At 31.1% G+C, this 24,977-nt stretch overlaps 1 protein-coding gene across 2 annotated transcripts in view; it reads right to left on the bottom strand.

Annotated features, from left to right (window-relative positions):
- LOC124371136 (beta-hexosaminidase subunit beta-like) overlaps positions 1–23,801 on the bottom strand; it is a 48,024-nt gene extending 24,223 nt beyond the window's left edge. Inside the window, exons 1-2 of one of the 2 annotated variants that reach the window (XM_046829451.1) lie at positions 23,589–23,801; positions 3,464–3,650 (exon numbers count right to left, since the gene is read on the bottom strand). In XM_046829451.1, the coding sequence (XP_046685407.1) occupies positions 3,464–3,650; positions 23,589–23,786 (385 nt within the window). In that variant the 5' untranslated portion in view covers positions 23,787–23,801. Of the gene's footprint in view, positions 1–3,463; positions 3,651–13,324; positions 13,533–23,588 lie in introns of those variants that run through there. The other variant, XM_046829456.1, reaches the window with a different exon arrangement.
- Positions 23,802–24,977: the final 1,176 nt, after the last annotated feature.

The following is a 24,977-nucleotide window of genomic DNA, read 5'->3' as shown; positions in this document are numbered from 1 at the left end:
GAAAGACTTCCTGCAAGTAACCATGATATTAGTTTGACCATCAGGGAGTTTCACTCAATGTTTAGATTGCAATCCAAATTTGTATATAAAAATGCTCACAACGCTTGAAATTTCACCTAATTTAACTAGCTGCCATTCTCTAGTTGTTATGAATAAAGTTATATTATCTGAACTTAAATCAGTTACCACTGTAATTCCAAAACTTGGCACATTTATTGATGTTGGCAATGTTACTATTTAAAACAACAGTGTATTCATACATTAATTATTATACAGTGTATATCCATTTAAAAATTATGGCCTTTACACAATTTTAATCTAAACAACAAACTGCTTAAAAACAACAAAACTCATCCAAATTAGCCAAGAATACAAAAATATTCAATATTTTATAACAAAACCATTGAAAAAACTTTTTACTTTAAATCATTACTAAAATATAAAATCACAAACCTGAATAATATAAAAAATACAAAGGAACAAAGCTGCTGATTTCTTACTAAGATAATAAGTTGTGCTGTATCTTTATCTTATATCTCCAGATATTTTGTGGCTAACTTTTCACAATATTACAAATATCTCTGTTCTTATTCTGAACTATGAATGCTCAAATAGAAAATTATAAAATTTCCTTCAGATTGCTTGCAGCTAATATGCTCTAATAAAACATATAAAAATTTAACACTGGAAATATTAGTGGAGCGTCTGGGGATTTTGGCCTTAGATTAGTGAAATTATAGTTATAAATTAGTTAATGAATTTATATGTTCAACATGGGATTTTGTTTTTTCAACTCTAAATTGCAATGTTTACTAACAAATTTTTGGTGCATTCAATTTTTCCTTTGTTTAAACAAATTATTATAAAAAACAATTTTTGATTATATAGTTTCGCTCTAAATAGTTTTTTTATTTAAATGTGAAATTTTACCTAATTAGATATAGAGAAACATCTATTAAAGATAATTGTGTTAATGAATGGTCGTAGAGAGCTGGAATAGATAGTATAACGTGGAGGGGAGAGTGGAGCGGCAGGTACAAAGTACAGCTGAATGTTTCGGTTAGTTTAGTTAAAAATTATAAATACTCTATACAAGTTGTGTATTTATAACAGTGAAAATTCTGTTTTGACGAATAATCTTTGGATATTTTTTTAATAGACTTTGAATTTGAGACGATTTTTTTCTATTTAAATTTTGCAAAATGTTTTGAATTGGTAAGTAACCTGATTTAAACTGCAGTTTATTATTGGATGATTAATTAAATAATAGATAAATCGATGATTGAAAACCAATTTAAATAAAAACAATAATGAATAAAATGTAATGAATTAATTATTATTTTATTGTTTTCTATTAGTTTTCAAACAATGGATAAACCAACAACCAGCAGCAGGGCTGATGAAAATAGCTGTGTTATATGTAAAAACCTGGGTTCATCTTCAGAAAAAACTCAGTTTTTGGTGAATAATAAAAATTAGTAGAGAAGTAACCTCTTTAAGACATGCTTGAAGTGAACGATAAGATGGAATGTTATCTCACTTACAAACTGAATTTATTTATGCTCATACAGGTTGTCAGCAAAAATATATTAATAAGAAATACGTTGAAATGAATAAAAAAAAGATAAATGAAACTTATTTTATTTTCACCTCAGAAAAAAGCTCCAAAGTGCTATGGACTTAGCTAACTTTGATTGGAAAAAAAACTGTTTCCTTTGTGGACAAGAAACTGATAAGGCAAAAGAAGCAAAACTGAATAAAGATCGGCGAAGACAGATTTCATATATTACTCCAACTTAAAATGAATCCATCGTGAATTTTATTGCCGTACAAAGAAATGATTATTATCGAGAAATTAATAAAAGTGTTTCTGGTATAACACCAGACTTACAGACATTTGGAGCAAAATATTATAGATTATTATAATTTGCTTAACAATTCCATTCACCTGAGTAATGTTAAAAAAAGATTCATCCGAGAATTTTTATGGTAGATGCAGCAATGGAGCAAATATACAAGAACATAGAAGAGAATGATGATTGCCAATTTACCATGCAAGACTTGAAAAATTCCATAGCTTAAGAGCATATTCCGGACGAAAAAAACTATTAAAAACCAACTAATAGAACGCTTTAATGAGATATTGTTATTTAAACTAAATCTTGATCTAATACCTTTATATGCTTTTAAAAAATCAACCATGATGTGTTAACAAAACATCTGTGCAATCAAACATGTAATAATAAACAAGAAAAGGAATTTCATACATCAAAAGTGGTTAGTGAAATTATTACCAGTAATGATCTTTCTATAACATTAATAGACATTCAGTCCTTATTCATACAAAGCAATTAGTAATCTTGTAAATACATGCCTGGAAAATTACACGTTTCCTGACAATTAGAAAACCTATTTCGACAATAATAGCAATGTCTAAAATATTGGAGAAATTAGTATTATACGAGCTGAGGAAATCCATTGAACTAGAAAATATTGTGACAAGATTGCAATATTGCTTTAGATATATTGTATTAAGTGAACAGTTTAAAATAAATATCCACCTTCTACTTTGCAATATTTGTAATCTATTGCAAAAGTGAAACAAATTCAGTAATTTTGTATAAATTGTCTTTAAATAATGTATCAATCAACTATTCCTAAACTTTTAATATAACATTTACTTAGTATATAACTTAACTTTATGTTCTTAGAATTTTATAACTAAAGAAACATAGTACAAATGAATTCTCAAAATGTATTTTTGTTGTAACTAGTTGGAAATGTATGTAATCCTGTTATTGTATCATCTTGGTCGTTTTAAAGTGATGTTGTAAGTTTATAAACTGTCGTACATATGTGCATGATGATAGAGGAGCGGAAGATCTACAATTGTGACTGAAATTCTAGAAAAAATTGAAAATGCGCTCCGTAATGATCACATACTGACTGTGGAGGAACTTTCTATGATATTTCCGCAAATCTCTAGACCTCTGCTACACAAAACCATCATAGAAACGCTCGGACATTGGAAAATGTCCACAAGGTGAGTTCCAAAACAGTTGACTGACCAACATAAACTGATTCGAGTGGAAACCAGGCAAGAGTTTTTAAGAAGCTACAAACTCCATAGAGATAAATTTATCAGCCCCATTGTTTGGAATTATGCAGTTTTTATCTCATTATAAGCCTCAACCAGAGTTTTTCCCTTCCAAACGTGATAACGGATGAAACCACATATTGCACATTTGGCAGGAGATTGGATTGACTTTTTTCATGAAACTTCTTGTCACATTGACAGTTCTTAACGTACTGACTTCTAACCGGTCTTGTTGCGGAGGGGAGGAATAAGGCTACACAGCAGTGTAACCAATATATATAGAAAACAATTCTTCTGACCATGAGAGCTTCAGTACACTTTCTTTCTGGATATGCCTCGTATTTATTTACATAAACTAGTACTTACAATGCTCATCCATGTGGAGGTTAGGCCAGTCCTCACAAGGTTCTGTCAGAGTTACAAGCACTTCCTGTAGGCTTGAAAAATCTGGACATCCCTGCCACTGATGGTGATTGCGGGGCAACATCTTTTTTATCACATCAGTATATCTCTTCACTGCTTCATCTAGGATGGGGCATGTGTTGTTGGTTACCTGTACATCAACATGTAACTTAGCCATTCTAGGATTCCAAGAGCAGCTTTGGAAACTGTTTTCTTAGATGTATTGCATCAACCATTTCCAGGCAATGGTGGATTTACCAATGGGCACACTAGGCCTGGGCCTACGGCCACAGGTGCAAAAGGGTACAAATGTTATAGTTTCTTTTATTGCTATATTCATCACAGCACTAATAATATTTTCTTAGTTTGTTTATTAAAAAAATAATGCATTACTTATAAAATACTTCAAATTTAATACAAATATATTTCATAAGAATTATGAATTTTTTCACCTTTTGGTAGAACAATTTTCACAAAACCTTATTAAAACTAAATTAAAATTTTAGGAAAGTGGGTATAATAGAAGAGTGTGTCAGCCGCAGTCGACCTGTTAAGCTATGATACATCTCTAGCTGTATTATTTTTTGTTAAAACCTTTAATGTGATATAAGACAAGTACCAAGTTTAGGATAGTGAGTATAGTAGTAGAGTGTGTCAGTGTATTAAAGATAACTTTGAGTAAATCCTTGAGAAGGTTTGAAGGGCAAATCACATCCTAGTGTCTAATCCTACAACCTGGCAGCTGGCATTATTTTTATTAAAATGCTCTTTGACTAACTCAAAAGATTTGAAACTGACTCAATATAATTCTAATTGCATGTATCTGAAAAATCAACTTCTCTATATACGAGGTGTGTTCAAAAAGTATCGTGAATTTTGAATTTTCGCGAGTTACGTATGTTCGAATTTCGATTTTTTTGTGGCGTTATGTTGGTACATATGTCTCTCACTTATGTTGTCAATTTCGGCCATTTTGAATGTTCAGTTAATTGTTGACAGCTGCTTTGCTTGCACGTGTTTTGGTTCGTCTTCGATTTTTACCTATTCAAACAACCTATTGGAACAAAGAACCTGTATCAAATTTTGTGTGAAAAACGAAATTAAGTGCGCGGATGCATTCCGAATGTTGACTGTGGCATACGGAGAAGCTACTTTGGACAAAAGCAACGTTTATCGGTGGTACAAAATGTTTTCAGAAGGCCGAGAAGATGTGAACGACGAAGAGCGTGCCGGATGACCAAGCACTTCAACAACAGACGAAAAAATTGATGAAGTGAAAAAAATGGTATTGGCCAATCGTTGAATCACCGTTAGAGAAATTGCAGAGGACCTAGGCATATCAATTGGCTCGTGCCATTAGATTTTAATTGATAATTTGGGCATGAGACGGGTTGCCGCAAAATTCGTACCAAAATTGCTCAATTTCGATCAAAAACAGCATCGCATGAACATTGCTAATGAGATGTTGGAATCTGTCCGCGACGACCCGAATTTGCTCCAGAGGGTCATAACTGGTGACGAATCGTGGGTTTATTGTTATGACGTGGGAACCAAAGCTTAATCATCTCAATGGAAGCTGCCACACGAACCAAGACCGAAAAAAGCACACCAAGTTCGGTCGAATGTGAAAGTTTTGCTTACAGTTTTCTTAGATTTCAGGGGCGTGGTGCATCATGAGTTCTTGCCACAAGGTAGAATGGTGAATAAGGAATATTACCTGCAAGTTATGCACAATTTGCGCGAAGCAATCCGCCAGAAACGCCCGAATTTGTGGAAAAACAAAAATTGGCTTTTGCAGCACGATAACGCCCCTGCTCACACATCGCTGCTTGTACGCGATTTCTTAGCCAAAAACAACACACTAATGATACCGCAGCCACTGTGTTCCCCAGATCTGGACCCCTGTGACTTTTTCTCGTTCCCCAAACTGAAGAGGCCCATGAAAGGACGACGCTATGCCACGATTGACGAGATAGAGACGGCATCGAAGGAGGAGCTGAACAAGATACAAAAAAATGATTTTTTGAAGTGCTTCGAAAATTGGAAAAAACGTTGGCACAAGTGTATAATATCCCAGGGGGATTACTTTGAAGGGGACAAAATAGATATTCACGAATAAATAAATAATTTTTGAAAATACACAAAATTCGCAATACTTTTTGAACACACCTCATATATGTTTAGAAGTGCCACCAAATAAATTAACACAAAGGTAATTGAACAAATCAAATGTACAGTATAAACAAAATGGCTTTAAATGTAATTAAGTTACAAAAGATTTAAATGTTATAGAAAGTAAAGAAGCCAGATGTTAGTGTTTTGCCAAGTATCATAAATTAAAATTTAAGTTTTCATGAAAGTGTTGGTTACTAATTATATTGAATTTACTTACTGTAATTTAGCTGTATTTTTGCTTTTATTTGCATGAAATTTGTTTTTACAGTATACTTAATTAAATCGAGCATACTTTGATTAAAAGCAGTGTTTAGTTCATCTGGTGTAATAACACTAACTTTCAAATTGCCATCCTCAGCATAGATGCTAACTATTTCTTACATTACCAGTAACAGTGATGTAACTTCAATTTGGCTTTGAGGGGAGATGAATCTGATTGAAGAGCACATCACGTCATAGGTATGAAATAAATCGGTTTAAACAAATTTATAAACATATTTCTGTATTACATTTGACTGCTGTATTTTAAACACATTTGATTGCTGTTATATGTATATTTAAAAAAATGTGTATGGCTTTGGGGAGGCGAGAGGATTTATAGTTCTATATCCCTCATAACCCTCTTTGTAATGGCACTTCCACTAATGCATATGTACCTGTGAAAGTACTTTAATTTTACAAGCATTTTGTTACAAAAAGTATTCTTTTGAACCTTTTGGTATTCTTGACAAATTTTACATAGGATCTGAAGAGTATTATGGTATGAGACATATTATTTCATATAATTGTGGCAAATAAACTGTTGTTTAATGCACTTAGGTCCAATATTATATTAAACTTCCCTTGACTATAGAACATTAGTTTCTTGCAATAACACTAGTATTAACACTATTAATTGAGATCTCTTTACATTATTATATGTGAAACGGACCCACTGCTTATTACCTTTTCTACTCTATCTACAGCACATATACATGTATAATTGATTCTATAAAGTCAACTGCAGCAGTTTATTCTGTCTGTCCTAATCCAATCCATGTTGTAATATACCATTTTTTCTAAATAATTAATAAGCTGGTATTATATCACTTTCCCACAATGTTTAGACAAAAATCAGTGATCATTGTATATCAGGTGTCTCATGAAAAGGTTTAAACGTTTGATTTTATATTACTTGCCCATTTATGCATTGAACATTTTCAGACTTTACACAATTCATAAAATAGATTTTAAAAATATTCTGTGAAAATTTCAGCTCTCTAGCAATTGTTGAAATAAAATGGTAGTGTTTTGAAAAAACTATACTTTAAAAACAGTAAAAAAAAAACAGTATTTTTATATTTGTAAAATTATTTATTTTCATATTCTAGAGCATTTCAATCAGAAAATTAGAATATAGCCTATTAAAAAACCTACAATTACAGTCCACAATTACTCGAACTGTAATCCATCCACAGGGACAAACTGATAACAGCGCTCAACAAATTAATTGTAAGCTCTTACAAAGAAATTCTGCGGAACCCGGAGAAGTTCCTCTTCAATTGATTGTTTTAATTCCTCATCATTATTGAAGCTACAAGTATAAACTTGTTCCTTTAAGTACGAGTTAAGAAAGAAATCACACACAGTTAAACCTGGGGACCCCGATCCAATCTAAAATCTAAAAAATCACTTCCTGAACGGACTCTGTCATATGCTTATGTATGAAATGACACTACCTTTCTGTCTTCAGGAAATTCTGCTGATCAACTGACAGTAAGCTCATATATATCACTGAATATGGCTTACCAATACTGCCACACAAATGGCCTAGTGGTTAATACATCAAAGATAAACCAGTTAGCATTTGGCAGAAGACAAAACCAAGTCCCAACTCTTCCAGAAGTTGAAGTGAAACCACAGGCCACATTTCTAGGAGTGACTATTGATGAAAATATGTCATGAACATATCAGTTGACGTCTTGTGTAAGAAATTCTCTAACATCGTTACATCAGCACTGAACCAAACATGTCCTTATAAAAAATATAAGCAATGCAAAGGCAAAGAAAAACTATGGGACCCTGAACTGCACACTTTGAGGCAAGAATTCTTAGGTGCCAATGATCGTTATCTTCTTATGGCTCATTAGAACACAAGCAGGAAGTTGCTACTAAGAAAAAGAATTATGACTTGAAGATAAAAGAACTCAGACGTCAGTCAAAAACGGTCGACCGAATAGCACGTTCAGAAAATAAAACTAAAGCCCTTTGGAATATTATAAATATGAAAGAAGAACCAAGAAATCGTCTGTAGGACTGAAAGAACTTAAAATTGACAATAAAACTATCAACGATCCTCAGCACACTGTTTTTACGACCATGGCTGACTCTGCTATTTTAAACAACAACCCTCTAAAGAACAGAACTCCTAGTCCTATTCAGCAGCTTGACACTTGCTCTTTTTATCTCTATGACACAACAATTGAAGAAGTCATCAAAACGATCAACTCACTGCCAGCTAAAGTCTCTGCAGGTATTGACGAAATCTCACCAAAGTTGTTGAAGGGCTTGTAAACATGAAATAGCCTACCCCTTTTAACCACTCTAATAAACATGTCCTTCCCAATCTGGTAGATTTCCACATCAACTAAAACTATCTAAAGTAATCCCCATTTTTTAAACAAGGTGATCAGTCTGAAGCATCAAACTATCGCCCAATCTCGCAAATTTCAACATCTCTAAAGTTTATTGAAAAGATTGTGCTTAATCGTCTCCTAAACTACATGACAATACAATAATCTGCTTACTGATCAACAGCACGGTTTTCACCAAAAATAAATCTACATCGACAGCTTTAATTAGTTTTAATTGATACGTAATAGATCAAATAGAAGCTAAAAATACAACAACAGCAATATTCTTAGATTTAAGCAAAGCCTTTGACACCCTTGACCATGAACAACTGCTGACCAAACTAAATACCATGGGAGTACGGGGGCACTGAAGCTGAGTGGTTCAGGAGTTACCTAACCAATAGAGAACAGGTATTGAAATCCGGCATACTCAAAACAATAAAATTGCACACATCAGATCCAGTCCACTTCCAGTTCTAAGGGGCGTCCCCCAAGGATCAGTTCTGGGTCCTGTACTCTTTACTCTATTTTACGAACGATTTACCTAAGTACTTAGATGAATTTGCTACAACTCTGATGTAATGCAGATGATACCGTTCTACTTTTAAGCCGATAGAACCCCAGAAAACCTGGAGATAGAAGTCATTCACTGCAATGAACATGGCGGTACAGTACTGCCATATTAATAACCTGGTAGTTAATGAAGCTAAAACCCAGCAACTCATATTGGCCCAAAAAAGGAACAAACTGTGCACCTGCCTAACGAGTCCAAGCAGCATCAGAGGCAAAGTACTTGGGAGTGACAATAGATGAAGATCTCAAATGGACAACGCACATTGACAACCTGTGCAGGAAATTAGGTACTGGACTGTTATGTTGTTAAAAGAATAAAATCAATAAGTGATGTACCCTCTGCAAAAACAGCCTACTTTGCTTTATTTGAATCGAACCTTCGCTATGGTCTCCTGGTCTGGGGTAATTCATCTGCAGGAAATCTCCAACGTGTGCTGGTAACACAGAAAAAAGCAGTGAGAACACTTGCTGACTTACAGCCAAGAGAGAGTTGTCGACCAGCTTTTATCAACCTCTCAATTCTGACGGTTGTATCCTTGTACGTACTGAGGCAGTAAACCTGTGTGCACGAGAGAGGTTTTCCCAGAGGAAGTAACAACACATCATTACAACACAAGACGAGCGACAGATTTTCATCTTCCTGGCATCGACTTTCTCTATTTGAGGAGAAGCCCTCTTACATGGGTTTAAAACTGTGGAACCACCTGCCAGAAGACCTGAAGGGACATGGTGCGGCAAAATTCAAGAAGGAGGTGAAGCTGTGGCTGCTGCAAAATCCATTCTACTCGTTAGAAGAACACCTGAACAGAGAGCAAAACTAACAACCAAACTGGACATTTACCTGTAAATTCATTGTTTGTAAACTACGCAATTGTATTTATATGATCTGTAACAAATTTTGACGAGTTACAATTCTCAAAGAATTTGTAAATAAAGAATTTGTCTATTGTCTATTGTCTATTGTCAAGCTTTTTCATCTTAAAACGAATAAAAGCCATCAGCAACACTGCAACAACAAAATCAACAAACTTTGCCATATTTGAACACACATATGATATGGCATAGCTATCTGTGGATGATCTGGTATATAAGGTGGATCATTAAACACATCCCAATCAAAATCACCCAAGACTTGTGTACGATTGGGTGTATGGGGACGTGCATTGTCACAGTAAAACAACATTTTTAAGCTCAATTTTCCCCTACGTTTGTTTTGTATTGCTAGCCGTAGATTCTGCAATGTTTCACGGTACCTCTCTGTGTTGATTTTGATCCTCTTTAAAGGAAATCAATCAGAATCACACCATTAGTGTCCCAAAAAACAGTTACCATAATCTTTCTTGATTACAGAGTTTGGAGACATTTTCTTGGCTTTCTTTTGGAGAATTTGTGTGCTCCATTCCATAGACTGCATTTTTGTTTCACAATTGACATGCTTCACCTATGTTTCATCACCAGTAACAATAAGATCGAGAAGTTCGTTATCATGTTTGTCGTATTCATCAAGGAAAGTTAATGATGCAGCAAGTCTTTGTATTTTATCATCTTCATTAAGGATATTTGGAATCCACCTGGCACGAAATTTGTGATATCCAAGCTTCCTTACAACAATTTCATGAAGTGAAATTTGTGGGAACGTTCCGAGAGTTCGGTCATTGTAAAACAGCGATTTTTACACATTTTTTAATTGATTTTCAACATCAAATCTTCAATTACTAGGCTAGGCCGACTGCTATGACAGTTGTCATGAAAATTGGTGCAGCCATTTTTCAAGTCAATACACCACTACCTTACAGTGCTTTCACTCATTCCATTTCCATAAACTTCACACAGTTGGCGATAGATTTCAATTGGCTTATGGTTTTGTGCCAACAAAAACCTTCACTGAACGCACTTCACATGTTACAGGATTTTCAATTGCAGCACACATTTTATTTAATAACAGTGAGAAAAGTAAAAGAGATACAGACCGTGCGTGGCTACATCTCGATGTGTTCTGAATACCAGAGTGTTTTGACATCAAGATGTAGCCCCACCCACAGCCGCACCATTAAAAAATGTCTGTTACTTTCTGGATAGCCCTTGTATGTTTTAAAAAGTAATCTATTATAGCTGGATACATTTTCTATTGTACACCAGTTTTTCTTATGATACCACATTTCTTTATTTATATTGTCATTAAATTATTAATTTACATTATTTCTTCTTTTTCTTTTTAAACAATACAAATTAAACAAATACAAATTTTTTATTTGTTGATCTCGTTACAGGAAATCTGTTATTAAAATAACACTTAAAATCATTGAAAAGACAGAGTTAGAGAAAATAAATACAGTATAGATATTCCAAAAGAGACAAAATGTTTGGTAGCTCATTGGTTGAGATGGGATGAAAAGTTGCTGAGAAATTGCAATTTTAATGCTTAAATATGTAAAAGTATTTGCATATAAGTTATTTAAACATTTAAAAATACACTTTCTCTGTCAAACTCCATGTAATTAAAATTTATATGTTTCAAACATTCTTAATTTATTCATATGTTTTATATAATATTTTGCACTTATTTAAGATTTTGATGAAATTTGAGATGTTAAGTTTTGGATGCCATCTTGAAACTAGTGGGGAAAATTTTGTAATCTTTTGCAAAAAGTAAGGTAGTAGTAAGTCAAAGTATATTTTTGCCACTTAGACTGTATACAAGCTGTGAATTTTAAAATGAAAACAAATAAGAATAGACATATAAAAGTAAATTATTTATAAATGTATTTTTTATTGTAGATGTTTATATTTCTTTTGATACAAGTAACAGATTAAGAGATATGAAGAGATTTGTGAAGCATCCTGCATAAAGGTGTCAGTCTTCCTTACCTGACATCTATAATAATCTATTGGATGACACTGAGCTTTAAGGGTATCCAGGTTAACAAAGGAGTGATGTGAGGGTTGGAATTTGAGATTAGGAAATAAGATTGCAGTTTAACAAATCTTTGTGGTTTGGATTCCACATTTACCATTGTACATTAGACTATTAACTAATTTTTAAGTACCTTGTAGCATCATCTAATTAAACCTCAAATCATCTCATATGTAGTTGGGTTTGTTAGCATCTTAAAGTAACAGCCAAATAACACACTTTGTCAATGTTTGGCTAAAAATAATTGTTATCTTGATATTGTGTGGTTTGGTCATTTGTACTATCTACTCAGGAAGAAACCCTGATAAGATAGATTACTAATGTCTTTGAGACGGATCAGTAATGCTTTAGTTTTTTACCTTTTAAAGGGAAAATCAATACATTAAGATAGATCATAATACACTATTCTTTTGTGGCATTGGTAGTGACACTTTTATTGTCTCAGGAATAAATACTACAAGAAGTTGGTAGAATATCCTACATGAAAGCAATTGTCAAGGATCATATCAATTGAACCCATATAAATCCATAAAGTAACAATATGCCAGCTACTATTTGGAGTTCCCTGCTCCACCAAAAATAGATGAACTATGAGCACACATGAGTAAAAAATATAAATGGGACACATACAGTGGCATAAAAGATATAAAATTTTAAAAACGGAAGGAAATAGGAGTTTAAAATTTTTAAAATGCTAAATAGGGAATATTATTTTCTACAATATAAAGTTTCTAAAACAGTTCTAAAAATAAATTTAAAGTAAACAAAACAAAACTAGAAAGTCATCCAAAATCATATTCAAATATTGATATTTTTGGAAAACCCGCACTTGTGGCATGTATTATATAACTCTATATCATAAATTCATTTTGTGGTTCCATTTTTATAAACCTTATATATGCAAAATTATATATAAATTACTATCTAATATTGTCACTTCTTTCTGGTTGTATATATTTTCTATTGTTTTAACTATGTAATTTACAATGATTCTTTTCATTACGGCATTAAAGTTATATGATAAGTGACATACACTTCCATTTAAGACTTTCCACTGACTACCCAAGAAATTGTATTCTTTCTAATTCTCTTGATGTTCTGATGTACTATTTCTCTCAAATCTAGAAGACATTTACACTATATTTTTAGTTACATAACAATAATTAGTCAGTCTCCTGTGTAAACTTTGAACTTTGTTCTTCAACATCACTCAAATATTCATTTAAATATCTCAAAACAGTACTTTAAAAATATCATTAATAATAAGACAATATTGCAAATATTATTCCTACGTCAATAATCCAGAGACTAAACCCAGTATTTCTAATTCATATATTGTATAAAAATCTTTTGTGGGTTGAATAATCTGTTATAGTATTAATACATTTTTTCAAAACTTTCTCTTACAAAAATACGTACACACACTCAAATTAAAATGCAGTACCATATTTATTAAAACCCAGCGATTTGCTAGAAGATAGTCCATTTGAAGTAAAAGCAGGACAAAAAGAGCTGAATTTAAAATTCTACAGTGACAAGAAGAAAACTCACCCTAAAATGGAAGTTTGAAGGCTCAATGAAAACTTGACTGGTGTAATATGTTACATTTTGCGGTAAAGGCCAGACTTGACCAACTGTTTTCTCATACACCCATGAGTAGCCAGAAGTCAGCAGTAAACACAGACAGACACACAACAAATGAGGCATGGCAATCTCTCAGACTGGCTCACAATGGACTGACTGGCACCAGTAACAACAGTACTACTAGACCAATCCCCTCCAACCTGATCACCATCAACTTTGACCTCATCAGCTCCACTGGCCTCTATAGGCTTGTTTAATTAACAGTGCACCTCTAGCACAATTTAATATTTATTTTCCAACTCAACAATCTATTAAAATTTAATTGTGGAATATGTGTAACTACATGAAAAATTTGTTAACCCAATTTTCCAACCTAAAAACATCCCAGAAACCACATACTCCTTACTTTTTCACTATTCTAATTAATTATACTTGAAACTTTATAATTTACGATTATATTTATTTAAACAACTACCAGTCAAAAAAACCTTACATTCTTTGCTTAAAATACCCTCAAAACAATCCTGAATCAATTGTACATATTATTTTAGTTAACATATTGATTGACATGACAGTCCTCCAAAACTAGAAAATACAGGTGTAAAATAACCCGCATATATAGGACTCAGTACCCTGTTTTATGATAATATTTAGATTGGAAATAGTCATTATTTCAATATGTTGTGTTAGCAATTGTTTACGCTTGTTTATAAACATCTGTTTATATTCTTGCAGTTTTCTAGGGTCCTCTGGCAGTTTTTGCAATGAAACAAGTTGTTATTTACAGATTATTTTGATTTACCTCAAAGTTAATTAAATTATCTTGTTATTATTATTATAAAGCAGTTAAATAAATTTATTTTATTTCATTTAATTAATCCCCCACCACTTCAAAAATTGTAATATCTTCCTCCTATATGTAAATGTAAAACACTATTACTCTTACTTTCAACTCCACCACTATTTCATTTCTCGTCAATTAGTTGTCCAAATAATTTTAAATATTGCTGTTTAATGTTTTATCATCACTTGTCATATGTCATTAAGGGGACAGAGTAGGTTCATTTAAAAAAATGTTAAAAAGCTATGAACATTTGCACACTTTTCTAAAAATCTATGAAGGGTATCAAAATGAAACTCCTGTGGGGTAAATTTATTCATTGCCTGCACAAGTTTGTTTTCCTTTGATATGTCATCAAAGACTTTATTTTATCTTTCATTGCCTTCTGGGATATTGCATATTAATACTTTAATAAATACGAAATAATTTTTATAACTTCCTATTAAAATATTAGTACGTAAAAAGTAAGGGCTCTGAGGTGTAGTAGTAGCGACACTCACTCTGCAAGTGAGAGATCTGGGTTTGAGTCCTGGTGGAGCAAGTACTTTTTGCGATTCAATGTTTATTGAAATTATATAAAAATGTAGATAATAGATATATAACAGTTCACCCAAGAGAAGAAGAGAATTTTCCCAGAGGACTTGTGTTGTGAATCTGAGCATACAACATATTTTTCAAATGTAGATGAAGCTAGTTTACAATTTCTTATATACAAGGGTTTGTCAAATATAAACTGCTATCTAAAATAATTCTGAAGGAGTCATTAACCTTCAACCAGTTAATGTGCGGGTAACTTGTACCCTTAGGGGGTCGGTGAAACCAACCGCAACCCTCTCAGATCTCTTTAATATCGAAACAAGTTATGAATAAACAGGAAGTGTATGTCTTTGTGGAGCAGTGGAGTATAATCCAGTTTTTATAATCAATAAAGGGGTGAGCTCAACAGAAATTTTGCAGTGATTATGGTCACAGTTTGAGTACAATACCCCAATAAAGAACCCATGTGTTTGCTTGACACATAATTTTATAAAGGGCTTGAAAAGGTTAAGAATGAGAGCTGTGATCATCACCCAAGGACGAGTGTAACTGAGATCAACATTGAGGCAGTCCTTAACTCTCTCGAAATTATTTAGGAATTAAAACAGTTACAGGAGTGTCGAACGGATCATGACAGAAGACTTGGAATATCAAAAAGTGTCTACTACGTGGGTTCCACCGTCTGTTATTAGAGGATCACAAGAGATATCGATTGGAGGTTTCGCAGTGGCTCTTCAAATGATTCCGACAAGAAAATGATGCTTTTTTTTAATCACTTTGTTGCCTGTGATGAAACTTGGGTACACTATTACACACCTGAATCAAAAAATTGTGAGTATGAAGTTAAGAAAAAGTGTCAAGATGGAACTGATGAAGACAAATAGGTGAAGGCATGTGTTTGTCTGCTGGAAAATTAATGGCAACAATTTATTTTTATTTGCAAGATTAAATTTTGTCTAAAAAGAGTCTAAGCTGGTTGTTGTACATCTTTTAAGTCTTTTAAACCCAACGTCCAATTTTATAGGTGTTTAGAAATGAATTACTTAAAAGTCTAAAACTCAATAATCACTTCACTTGCACTATACCAAAATAATCACAAAGAATCAACCTTTTTAATAAAGTGTAAACAAAACCTTATATAGTATTTTACAAAAATCATATAGAACATGTAATCGGTGCTTCACAACTTGATATGCTTCTATATGTAAATCAACTTCAGTAAGTACATATTGTATTGTTGTTAATACTTTGGTTACTTTTAGTTTTATTGTTTTTATTTTATATCGTAGCTATTTTTATTTAATGTTAGGCATATTTAAATGTTTTACTTTTATTTCTTTATGTACTTTTAGTAGATACATTGGAACAAATTTCTTAACAAATTTTTTATTATAGGTTAAGACATTCATGCTAACTAATTACATAGATAAATAATAGTGTAAGTAGTGTTGTTTCTCAGATCACAAATGAGAAGAATAACGATAATTGTAAAATTTATTCATAACGATCCTTATTTCGAATTATGCCTGGTGTAAAAGAAATGTATACTAATTTATCAAAATTTAAAACTGAATTTCAAATCCTTGAAGAAAAAGATGATAATGACTCGTTGATTCACAATTACCCTGAATAAATCTTTTGACAGATACTAAATACAAAATTCTGCTGAAAAAAACTATTATTTTATGCTAGAATAATGCTGATAAATACTCCTCATTTCAATTACTCTGATACAGTCATTAATTACGTGACTGTGGAGCTTTCTGATAAATTCCACTGTACTTAGAACTTATGCATTAGATTAATTTTCAATTTCAGATATAGTGATCATGTAATGCCCTACTTTAAAAAATTCTAAATTGCAACATTAAAGATCATTGAGACTATAAAGTGGGTTAACAAATTCATTACTATTTGTTAACAGTTTTAAGGCATGCACTGAACAATTAATTATTGAATATCAACACAATTTAAATAGTGGCATAATACACGTAATTTGATTAATATATTAAAATAAATGCTTACTAAAGTAAAAAGATATACTGAAATAAATAAAATTGGTAATTTACAAAAGCATAGTGGAAAATATTAAGAATGGTTCAACCACTCTTGTACACTAAAGGCATTGCGGTCACAGTTAAATCTTTGAAATATTTCTATGGTTGAATGGACCAGGAAAATAATAAAAAGTCTTATGTGAATCCACAGGACTGTGGAGGGTTCATTACAATAGTGGAATAGGTAAGTTTTATCTCATGACAACCTTGTGATATAGGTTCACCGTATCGGACCACAACAAGTTTGCAGACATTTTACCTTTGCTGAAACAACAAATTCTCGTCGGAACTTCAAGATGAAACTTGTACTGGAAGCCAAGGTCTCCTACTCATTGGTCCTTTATGTGGTCACACCTTGCCACAAAACAGCTGTTAATACAATGACAATATTGTTAGGTAGATTAAAAGATTTGGATAACTTAATTTTATTTCATTTTTATAGAAACACCAATTTTATAATATCTGTTTCAACAAATTTTTCAGTTAATTAAAAAATTAATTATTAAATTAAGGTATTAAAAAAAAATAATTATTTAGTGGTTTATTATTCATAAATTGCTACAATAAGATGTAAAGGTTATTTTATGTACCTGCTTTTACTTAACTATTTACACACAAGATATCTTATTCTCCAATGTTACTAATTGAGGCACGGGAAAATGAGCGCTCGGTCTGCCCCATCTGAAGTGAGAGGCTCAGGTAGAAAATGTTTGAACAGTAACATTCAGTTACATAGCGTAGACCCTAGTATCGGACCTCAGCACACGTCGTCTGTATGAATGATTTATCTCCTGTGTGACTAATACAATCAAAGATACCAGCAATAAATACTTATATTATTCTGTAGCATTAGAACAGTTTTTCTCCATCTACATTAACCAAATAACACTAAAATAATATAAAAATTCTAATTACATAATTACCAATTATGTAAACTTAAACTTTTTCGGTATTCAGTTATTGTTAATTTTCTGCACATATGAGGTTGAATGGTAGAGAACGTGTGACAGCCTTAACTCTACCTCTTTAGTGAAGGAAGTTTTCATTTAATTTTATTATATAAAAATTAAAAAAATAATCTCAAATTAAACTACACAAAAACAGTTCAAACTTAAATCAAAGTGAAAGAAAATCATAATAATAAAAAATATACCGGTTATGACTATCACTATCTTAATCTGTTACATGCTCTTTTAAGTACTCAATATCACAGTTATTTGTCTAACAATTTTCAATTAATGTCCAAAATAAATGAACAAAGTACAAATATGGAACAAATTAACTTATTATCTATTTAGATTTATGTTGAAATAGTTTAATTTCTTCACTCCATAAGAATTAAACAATATCACAGCTGTAGAAAAAAAAAACTTAAGAAGTTTGTCTGCAGTCAAAAATTATATTAAATTATTTTATCGTCCTATCCTTTTCCGTATGTAACATTTAATATTTGTAAAACCAAAACAAAAAATGGGGTTTTTATATCAAGTAATATAGAAGAATACACAAAACGTACAAAATCTTTTTCTTGTATTCCTATTTATGTCAAAATAAATTTAAATCTAACAATAAAAATATGTTAGACTAAGTAAAACACAACACAGTTATGGTTACATTGGGGTCAAACTGTTTAATAAGTTACCATTAGCTGCTAAGAATGTTACTGTACATAATTTTAAAAACGTTTTACAAAATTGGTTAAAAATTAAAGCCTTTTATTGTGTTGAGGACTGGGAAACTGCTGACATGAGTGACCTTAAGTTTTAACAATACATAGCCTACCATTCTAGTCTAATATTTTGTATGTTTTATGTTGTAGGCCTTTATATTTATATTTTTAGCATAGAGTAAATTTTATGTTCCTATTTGACAATGTCTATTACAATGTTGTATGTTGTTTAATGACAATAAAGAATTGATTGATTGATTGATTGAATAAAAAAATAAACATTAATCTTTACTTGGCTATTTCAAATCACGAACATATGTATTATCTAATATTGATAAAAAAAGTTGTTCTTGTAAGTATATACTTGGTTTATAAACATTTTAAATGCATGAATCTGTTTTATGAATAAGAGTATCTGAAGTAAGTAACATTTCAAATATAAATATATTATTATAATAAGTATTATTATTATAAGTATATAAGCTCTCTGAATTCTTTACTGTTCCACTGTAGCAATTAGGGTGATTTTACTTTTGATATTTTTACTGGTAAAAGTAGTTTTAGTCAACTGTTTAATATAAAATATATATGTAAATTCCCCTTACAAATGAATTTAGCATACTTTATTTTACATCACACAATTAAACAGAAGAAGTCAATTTCTTTTTTAAGGGGACGATTATTAAGTCCTCTTATCAATATTCTGATTGAACATTATTGGACTAGAGAAAAAAATATGTTTTACAAAATTAAGAATTATGTATTAGTTAATGAAAATGAATAGCTATCTTAGAGAGGTTGAAGAGTCTGTATACCAATTAAATATAACTATTCTTGTATGTTACAAAAAAATGTTAACAGTACTAATAACTTTGAAATACCAATTTATAATGGGTACTTGTAATACAACTGACATATTGTAACATAATTGTAGTGTTTATATTATTTAAGCATCATCGTAAGTAAAAAAATGGCTTGTTTGCATTTTGTTACAAGTTTAATTCTTAAAAAAAATTTAGTACAAAAATATAAAATATTTATTATTGGATGGTGGATCAAAATAAATATAATCAGAAAAAGGTTTGAAATGTATAAATTTGAACTATTCTGGGTTTTGACACTATTTGAAAGTTTTTGACAAGCTCACCCCACAACCACTAATAGAAAATCAAGTTCTTGTATAGATAAAATTACATATTATACTATTCTTCCTTCATGATTTAAATCAATTACTCTAAAAAGTGGTTTATCTGACCACACAAATTAAATAGAAACATTTACTAAAATTAAAAATATTAGAGACATTTTTATAACAATAATTGAAACAGTTTGAATGATTAATTCCTTTAGAATGATATTATTAACTAAACTAACATATATAAATTTAAGGAGCACCAAAGAAATTTAAAATGGTCATTTTGAACTAACAGTACTTACTTTCTTGGAAAATACCATCATAAAATAAAAAAAATTAGAAAACTTTTGAACAAATATTACAATAAATGTTTTGAAAATACATCAACTTTTAAATCTAACCTTGAGCATTAATACTAAAATTTCTAATAAGCACTATTGAGGGGACAAAAAGCCTCTCAGTGTGCACAAAAAGCATTTTATCCTCATTAAAAAAAATAATGCTGCATTTGTAAATTAATTTGTTTATATCCTGCGTAAAAATCTTGCAATTCATTGACAATCAATTCTATAGTATCAAATTTTACAACCATAAAGTTATTAATAACATATTTATTACATGAAAAATTGTTATTTGATACAATGTTCCAATTGAAACTTTCCAAATTAGTCTTTAAACTTTTCCCATTTAAATATTTATATTTTGCAACAATTGGGTGTTATACAATCATTACAGTTTTCAGGGATTTGTAAGTTTATGACACAGGAGTTCTAATCAGATATCTTGATCCTCACTACAGCAGATCTAGCTCTTATCTTTCTTCTCTTAGATAAATATGATAATCAAAGACCTAACCACTGTGCCCCTCATTATCTCCTTTGTGATGTACTGGTCTATACAGGAATGAAACCCATTGGCAGCCATCAGGTTCTGATATGAATGTGTATTATTGAAAACTTTATCTTTTAAATTTAAATTGAAATTAATTGCCAGACTTACTTGACTCTTCAGTCCTAAAACTATACTGTAAAACTCACCCGAAAACAATTTCTTTATTGTTTATTGGTGGTCTGTACATAGATACAATAAACTTAAATAAGTTTTCTTAAAAAATATTTCCAACAACATTCTTTCAAAAGTTTGAAATTTACTATTTTAATCTCATTAACTATATTATCCTTTCAAACGTAAGTACATATTCCACCATCTTTATTCTTTGGTGTTAAATTAAGTTAGTACTGCGGGCAACAGATTGTTTAGAACTTTGCCATCACTCAGTGGTATGAGAAATCAGTAATATGATATTTAGAGATTAGCAGTCTGATTTCTTCCTTAGGTGGACAGGTAATATAAAATATAACTACAATCTAGGTTAAAATAAACAAACCATACCAGACCGTTGTGACATGCATAAGCTGGGATTCTCGACAAACATGTTGTGTGTCAACTTTATGTACACTGTTTAAAACTCACACATAAAACAAACACTAATTATTAAAACTGACTTAATTAATAATACGTCACATAATAATAATTTAGTTAATAATTAAGTCACAATAGGTCTCCATTTAATGACTATCCACTGACAACTGACTAGTGGCCAATAGTAAATGGATCATCATGGCAGAAACAAGATTTTAACAAATCAGGAATTGGGGAGTGGCCCTTAAAATAAAAATTAGTGCATTCTAAAGGAAATTCTCAAACCATACTGAGACCATACTTTGATTCATTAGGTTTCTTTTTTTGTAATTTTTCAGAATTAGCAACCCGAGTGGTTTAATTTTGACTGACGATTGACTGATCCATTTGTTCGCTAATGTAATGCATGAACCATTGATTAATTTATGTTTGAAGAAATGTGGTTCTCAATTGTTTTTTTTTTAGAAATTGCACCTAGTACTATAAGAACCTTTGCGCTGCTTCCAGAGTGACAGAATATTCTGGATGGGCAAGATTGGGGGTAGGGGCCGCGAGATCCTGAGGAAGAATTTAGGGCACTAATCTCAAGTCATGTCCCTTCGGAAGAAGGGGAAGCCAGCTCTGAAGCAGCCTCTCCAGTCAAAGCAGGCAGGGGGTGGCACACCCTTATGTTTAGGCTAGCAAGAATCTTTCACATCTAGGGCACAAACCCCACCATCTTCAACAGTCATCTCCCGCAGTAGACTAGACCCATTGAATTATCCTTGTACCCTAGAATCTCAAAATTTGTGGTTAATGATGTGCTGCTCCTGGACATCAATAAGGTTGCCCAGATTTAAGTTGCACATAGGAGTTTTCTGTGCCCAACTGGAAGATATAAACCAGCCAGAAGTGATCCCTGCTAGATTCCCAATTATGCCCAGATTTAAGTTGCACATAGGAGTTTTCTGTGCCCAACTGGAAGATATAAACCAGCCAGAAGTGATCCCTGCTAGATTCCCAATTATGTTAGCTTTATCCCAATTTATACTCACAACAACAATTCATCTTCAGACCAATGAACAAACACTAGGGGAACTTGTTGATGATGGAAGTAATCGATTTAAGGCAACGGTGTTAGAACAGAATACATGATCTTAGATTCTAATATTTAATGGTCTTATAGTCTCGCCTATATATCTCCATTACAAGTACATTTTATACTGTTAACACAGTTTTTGGAATCTTATATGCCATTTTTTGTATTGTTTTAAGAGACTTTGTCTAAGAATGTTGTTCGTTTTAAACTAAAAAGACATATCTAATGACTTACTTTCTACCTAATCTTCTAATTTTCTCCGATAATCCTAACACAAAGGTTTTATATAAACACAAATTTATTTCTATTCTGGTTTACTTACTCAGGAATGACAATCTTCTGTTTCATTTGCACTTCTTTTATTAATGACAGTGTATCTATTCTGTCTATGATCCTATTGAACTTTTTTAATTTCCTCTATTAATCCATCTTTATTTGAGCCTAAGCTCTTTGTTTTATCAAATAACAAGTAAGGCAACTCTTTCTTTTACCTTTTTTTAATGGTTTTATTGATAGTTTAAATACTTTGCTTATGTGTGTTTTCTTTAGAAAATCACAGTATTAAGTACAATGTATTTCTTAATATACACACACATCCAAAAAAGAAGCTGGTTTAGAAAATCTATTTAAATTAGCTAATTGTATAGAAATCAAAATTTCTGTTTCTTCTAATGAACTACCACAAGATATTTGAAATTTGAGTTGTCAGTAGAAAAGTATAAATAAGGTGGTGAACAGTAAATAATTGAGACACTTTGCTATATCTATTCAATAACACAATAAGAGGAGGCGTCCTACCTTGGGTAGAATTACACCTATCATTCCAAATGGATTTTAAGAAATTAAGAGATCTTTCTTTACAATTTAATACAAGTATAAGATATGTAAAATCTTTTGAAGTTTATCAAACAGAAAGTTATTTTTAAAGTATACAAAATCTAAGAGAAATGGCTAATGCTATAGGCGTTCTTCTACATTACTATTTATAAAATTATAATTTCTTACCTTCCCATATACTTATTTACTAAATCTTAGTTTCTATGAAACTTAATTTTTCTACCATGATAATCAACCAACTAAATGGTATAATACACAGAATTAAAAAAAGAATGGGAGGATTGATTAGTATTGTCCCTGTTAATAATAAGAAAATTATTTACGAACAAACTTTGAAATCATATTTAGAGGTATTTTTAATTGATACATAACCATCATATGAAGACTATGCAAATTGTTGCTTTGTAAAGATATTATCCTATTTAACTGCAATTATTCATCTATTTAACTGCAATAATTCATCTATTTAAAAAGTTCAATTTAGTTTATAAAAAAAAAATAAATAAGTTATTGTTTTATTAATTAAAATTATAAATATTATACAAGTTATACTTTGATCTAAATTATGTTCATAGCAATATTGGTTTCAATTGAATTAATGATCAACAACAATACAGAAAACATTTTTGTATAGTAACAACTGAGCTAATATTACCTTAAAAGTAAATTTGACAGGGTTTATATAGTTGAGTGTCTTTTGATACGAGACGAAACGAGGCAAGGGCCATACTTGTCCTCTGGTACGTTCATAGACCCAAGACAATGAACATTTGGTACAACACAAAAGTAAGAATAACCGCACAAACCAAGACATGACACTGTACTGACTAGGGCTTGTCTCAGTTGTTATCATGATTACTGCAACCTTTGACTCCTGAATTTATTACATACCACCATGATAAATGGCTTGCACATAATACTAAAAAATACATAAAGTTAGCCAGCTGATTTCTACAACAAAACTAACACAAGATATTTGACAGCTGATATCATTGCATCTTTAAAATTAGTGTAACAAAACATTTTTTTATTTTCTAAATTTAAATTTTTAAATGTGTTATATTTTAAAAGTAAAAGATGATTACAACTCCAATGAAACGAGTAAATGAAAATATAAAAAAAATATTTTACTCATATTCTCGAAATACGTATATAGAATTATAAATTAGATATATTTGTAAAGCAGTTTGTAATTTTAAAAGTTTATTTTATCAACAAGAAAACCATTATAACTGGTTAAATTCAGTAAAATGTTAAATCATGTATTGAGAATGATATTTGTAATGAAAGATGAACGAAATAAGTTTATTAAATGTTGTTTTAAATAAATTATTATCTATTTTAGAATTGGATGTTAACCCTTTGTGTGCCAAGTATTTATTGAGTGGGTGCACCTCAAAGTGCCAGCCCTTTTGAAGGCATTTTGCAAGGTTTCAATAAGAATTCACAGTTTGACTATTTAATAAGCTATCAACATACTGTTTTTGCAAATTTTCTTTGAGAACTCTGGCTAATTAACATAAAATAACAAAGTTACCATAACATTTAATTTAGGAATATAAAAAATGGATTTACTTTGAAAAATTCCAGAATTTATTTAAATTTCATTTTCCAACCTCATTGTCATTACAAAAAAAAACAATTTCTTTTCTTTTTCCATATCACTGGAAAGGGTATTCAATTGTCCATAAATCTTGAAAAATGTATATCATTATCTTCAATTTTAGAATTGGAATGTCACATGGTCTCCGATAGCCATATCAAACAAATGTTTATATGTGAGTTCTAGATTGATTTTCGTTAAAATCAATTGATCGAAAGTGTACTATAACAATTTATTTTTAAAAGAACAGTTCTTCATAAACAATTTAATATAATATTAGTTTTAAAATATAAAGTTTTCGATTTATACTGATTTTTTTCCTGAACGTCCGGTAAAATCGGACGTTGACCTTCAAAGGGTTAATGAACTATTAACTAAAACTCAATTAAATAATATACTGTTGAAATGATATTATAATCTCACACTTATAAGTCATCTTTC

This window comes from Homalodisca vitripennis, chromosome 1, assembly GCF_021130785.1.
Source record: "Homalodisca vitripennis isolate AUS2020 chromosome 1, UT_GWSS_2.1, whole genome shotgun sequence".
In the NCBI taxonomy this organism is placed as follows: Eukaryota; Metazoa; Arthropoda; class Insecta; order Hemiptera; family Cicadellidae; genus Homalodisca; species Homalodisca vitripennis.
Note: the sequence above shows the minus strand (reverse complement) of the source record. Positions and strands in the feature narration are given on the sequence as shown.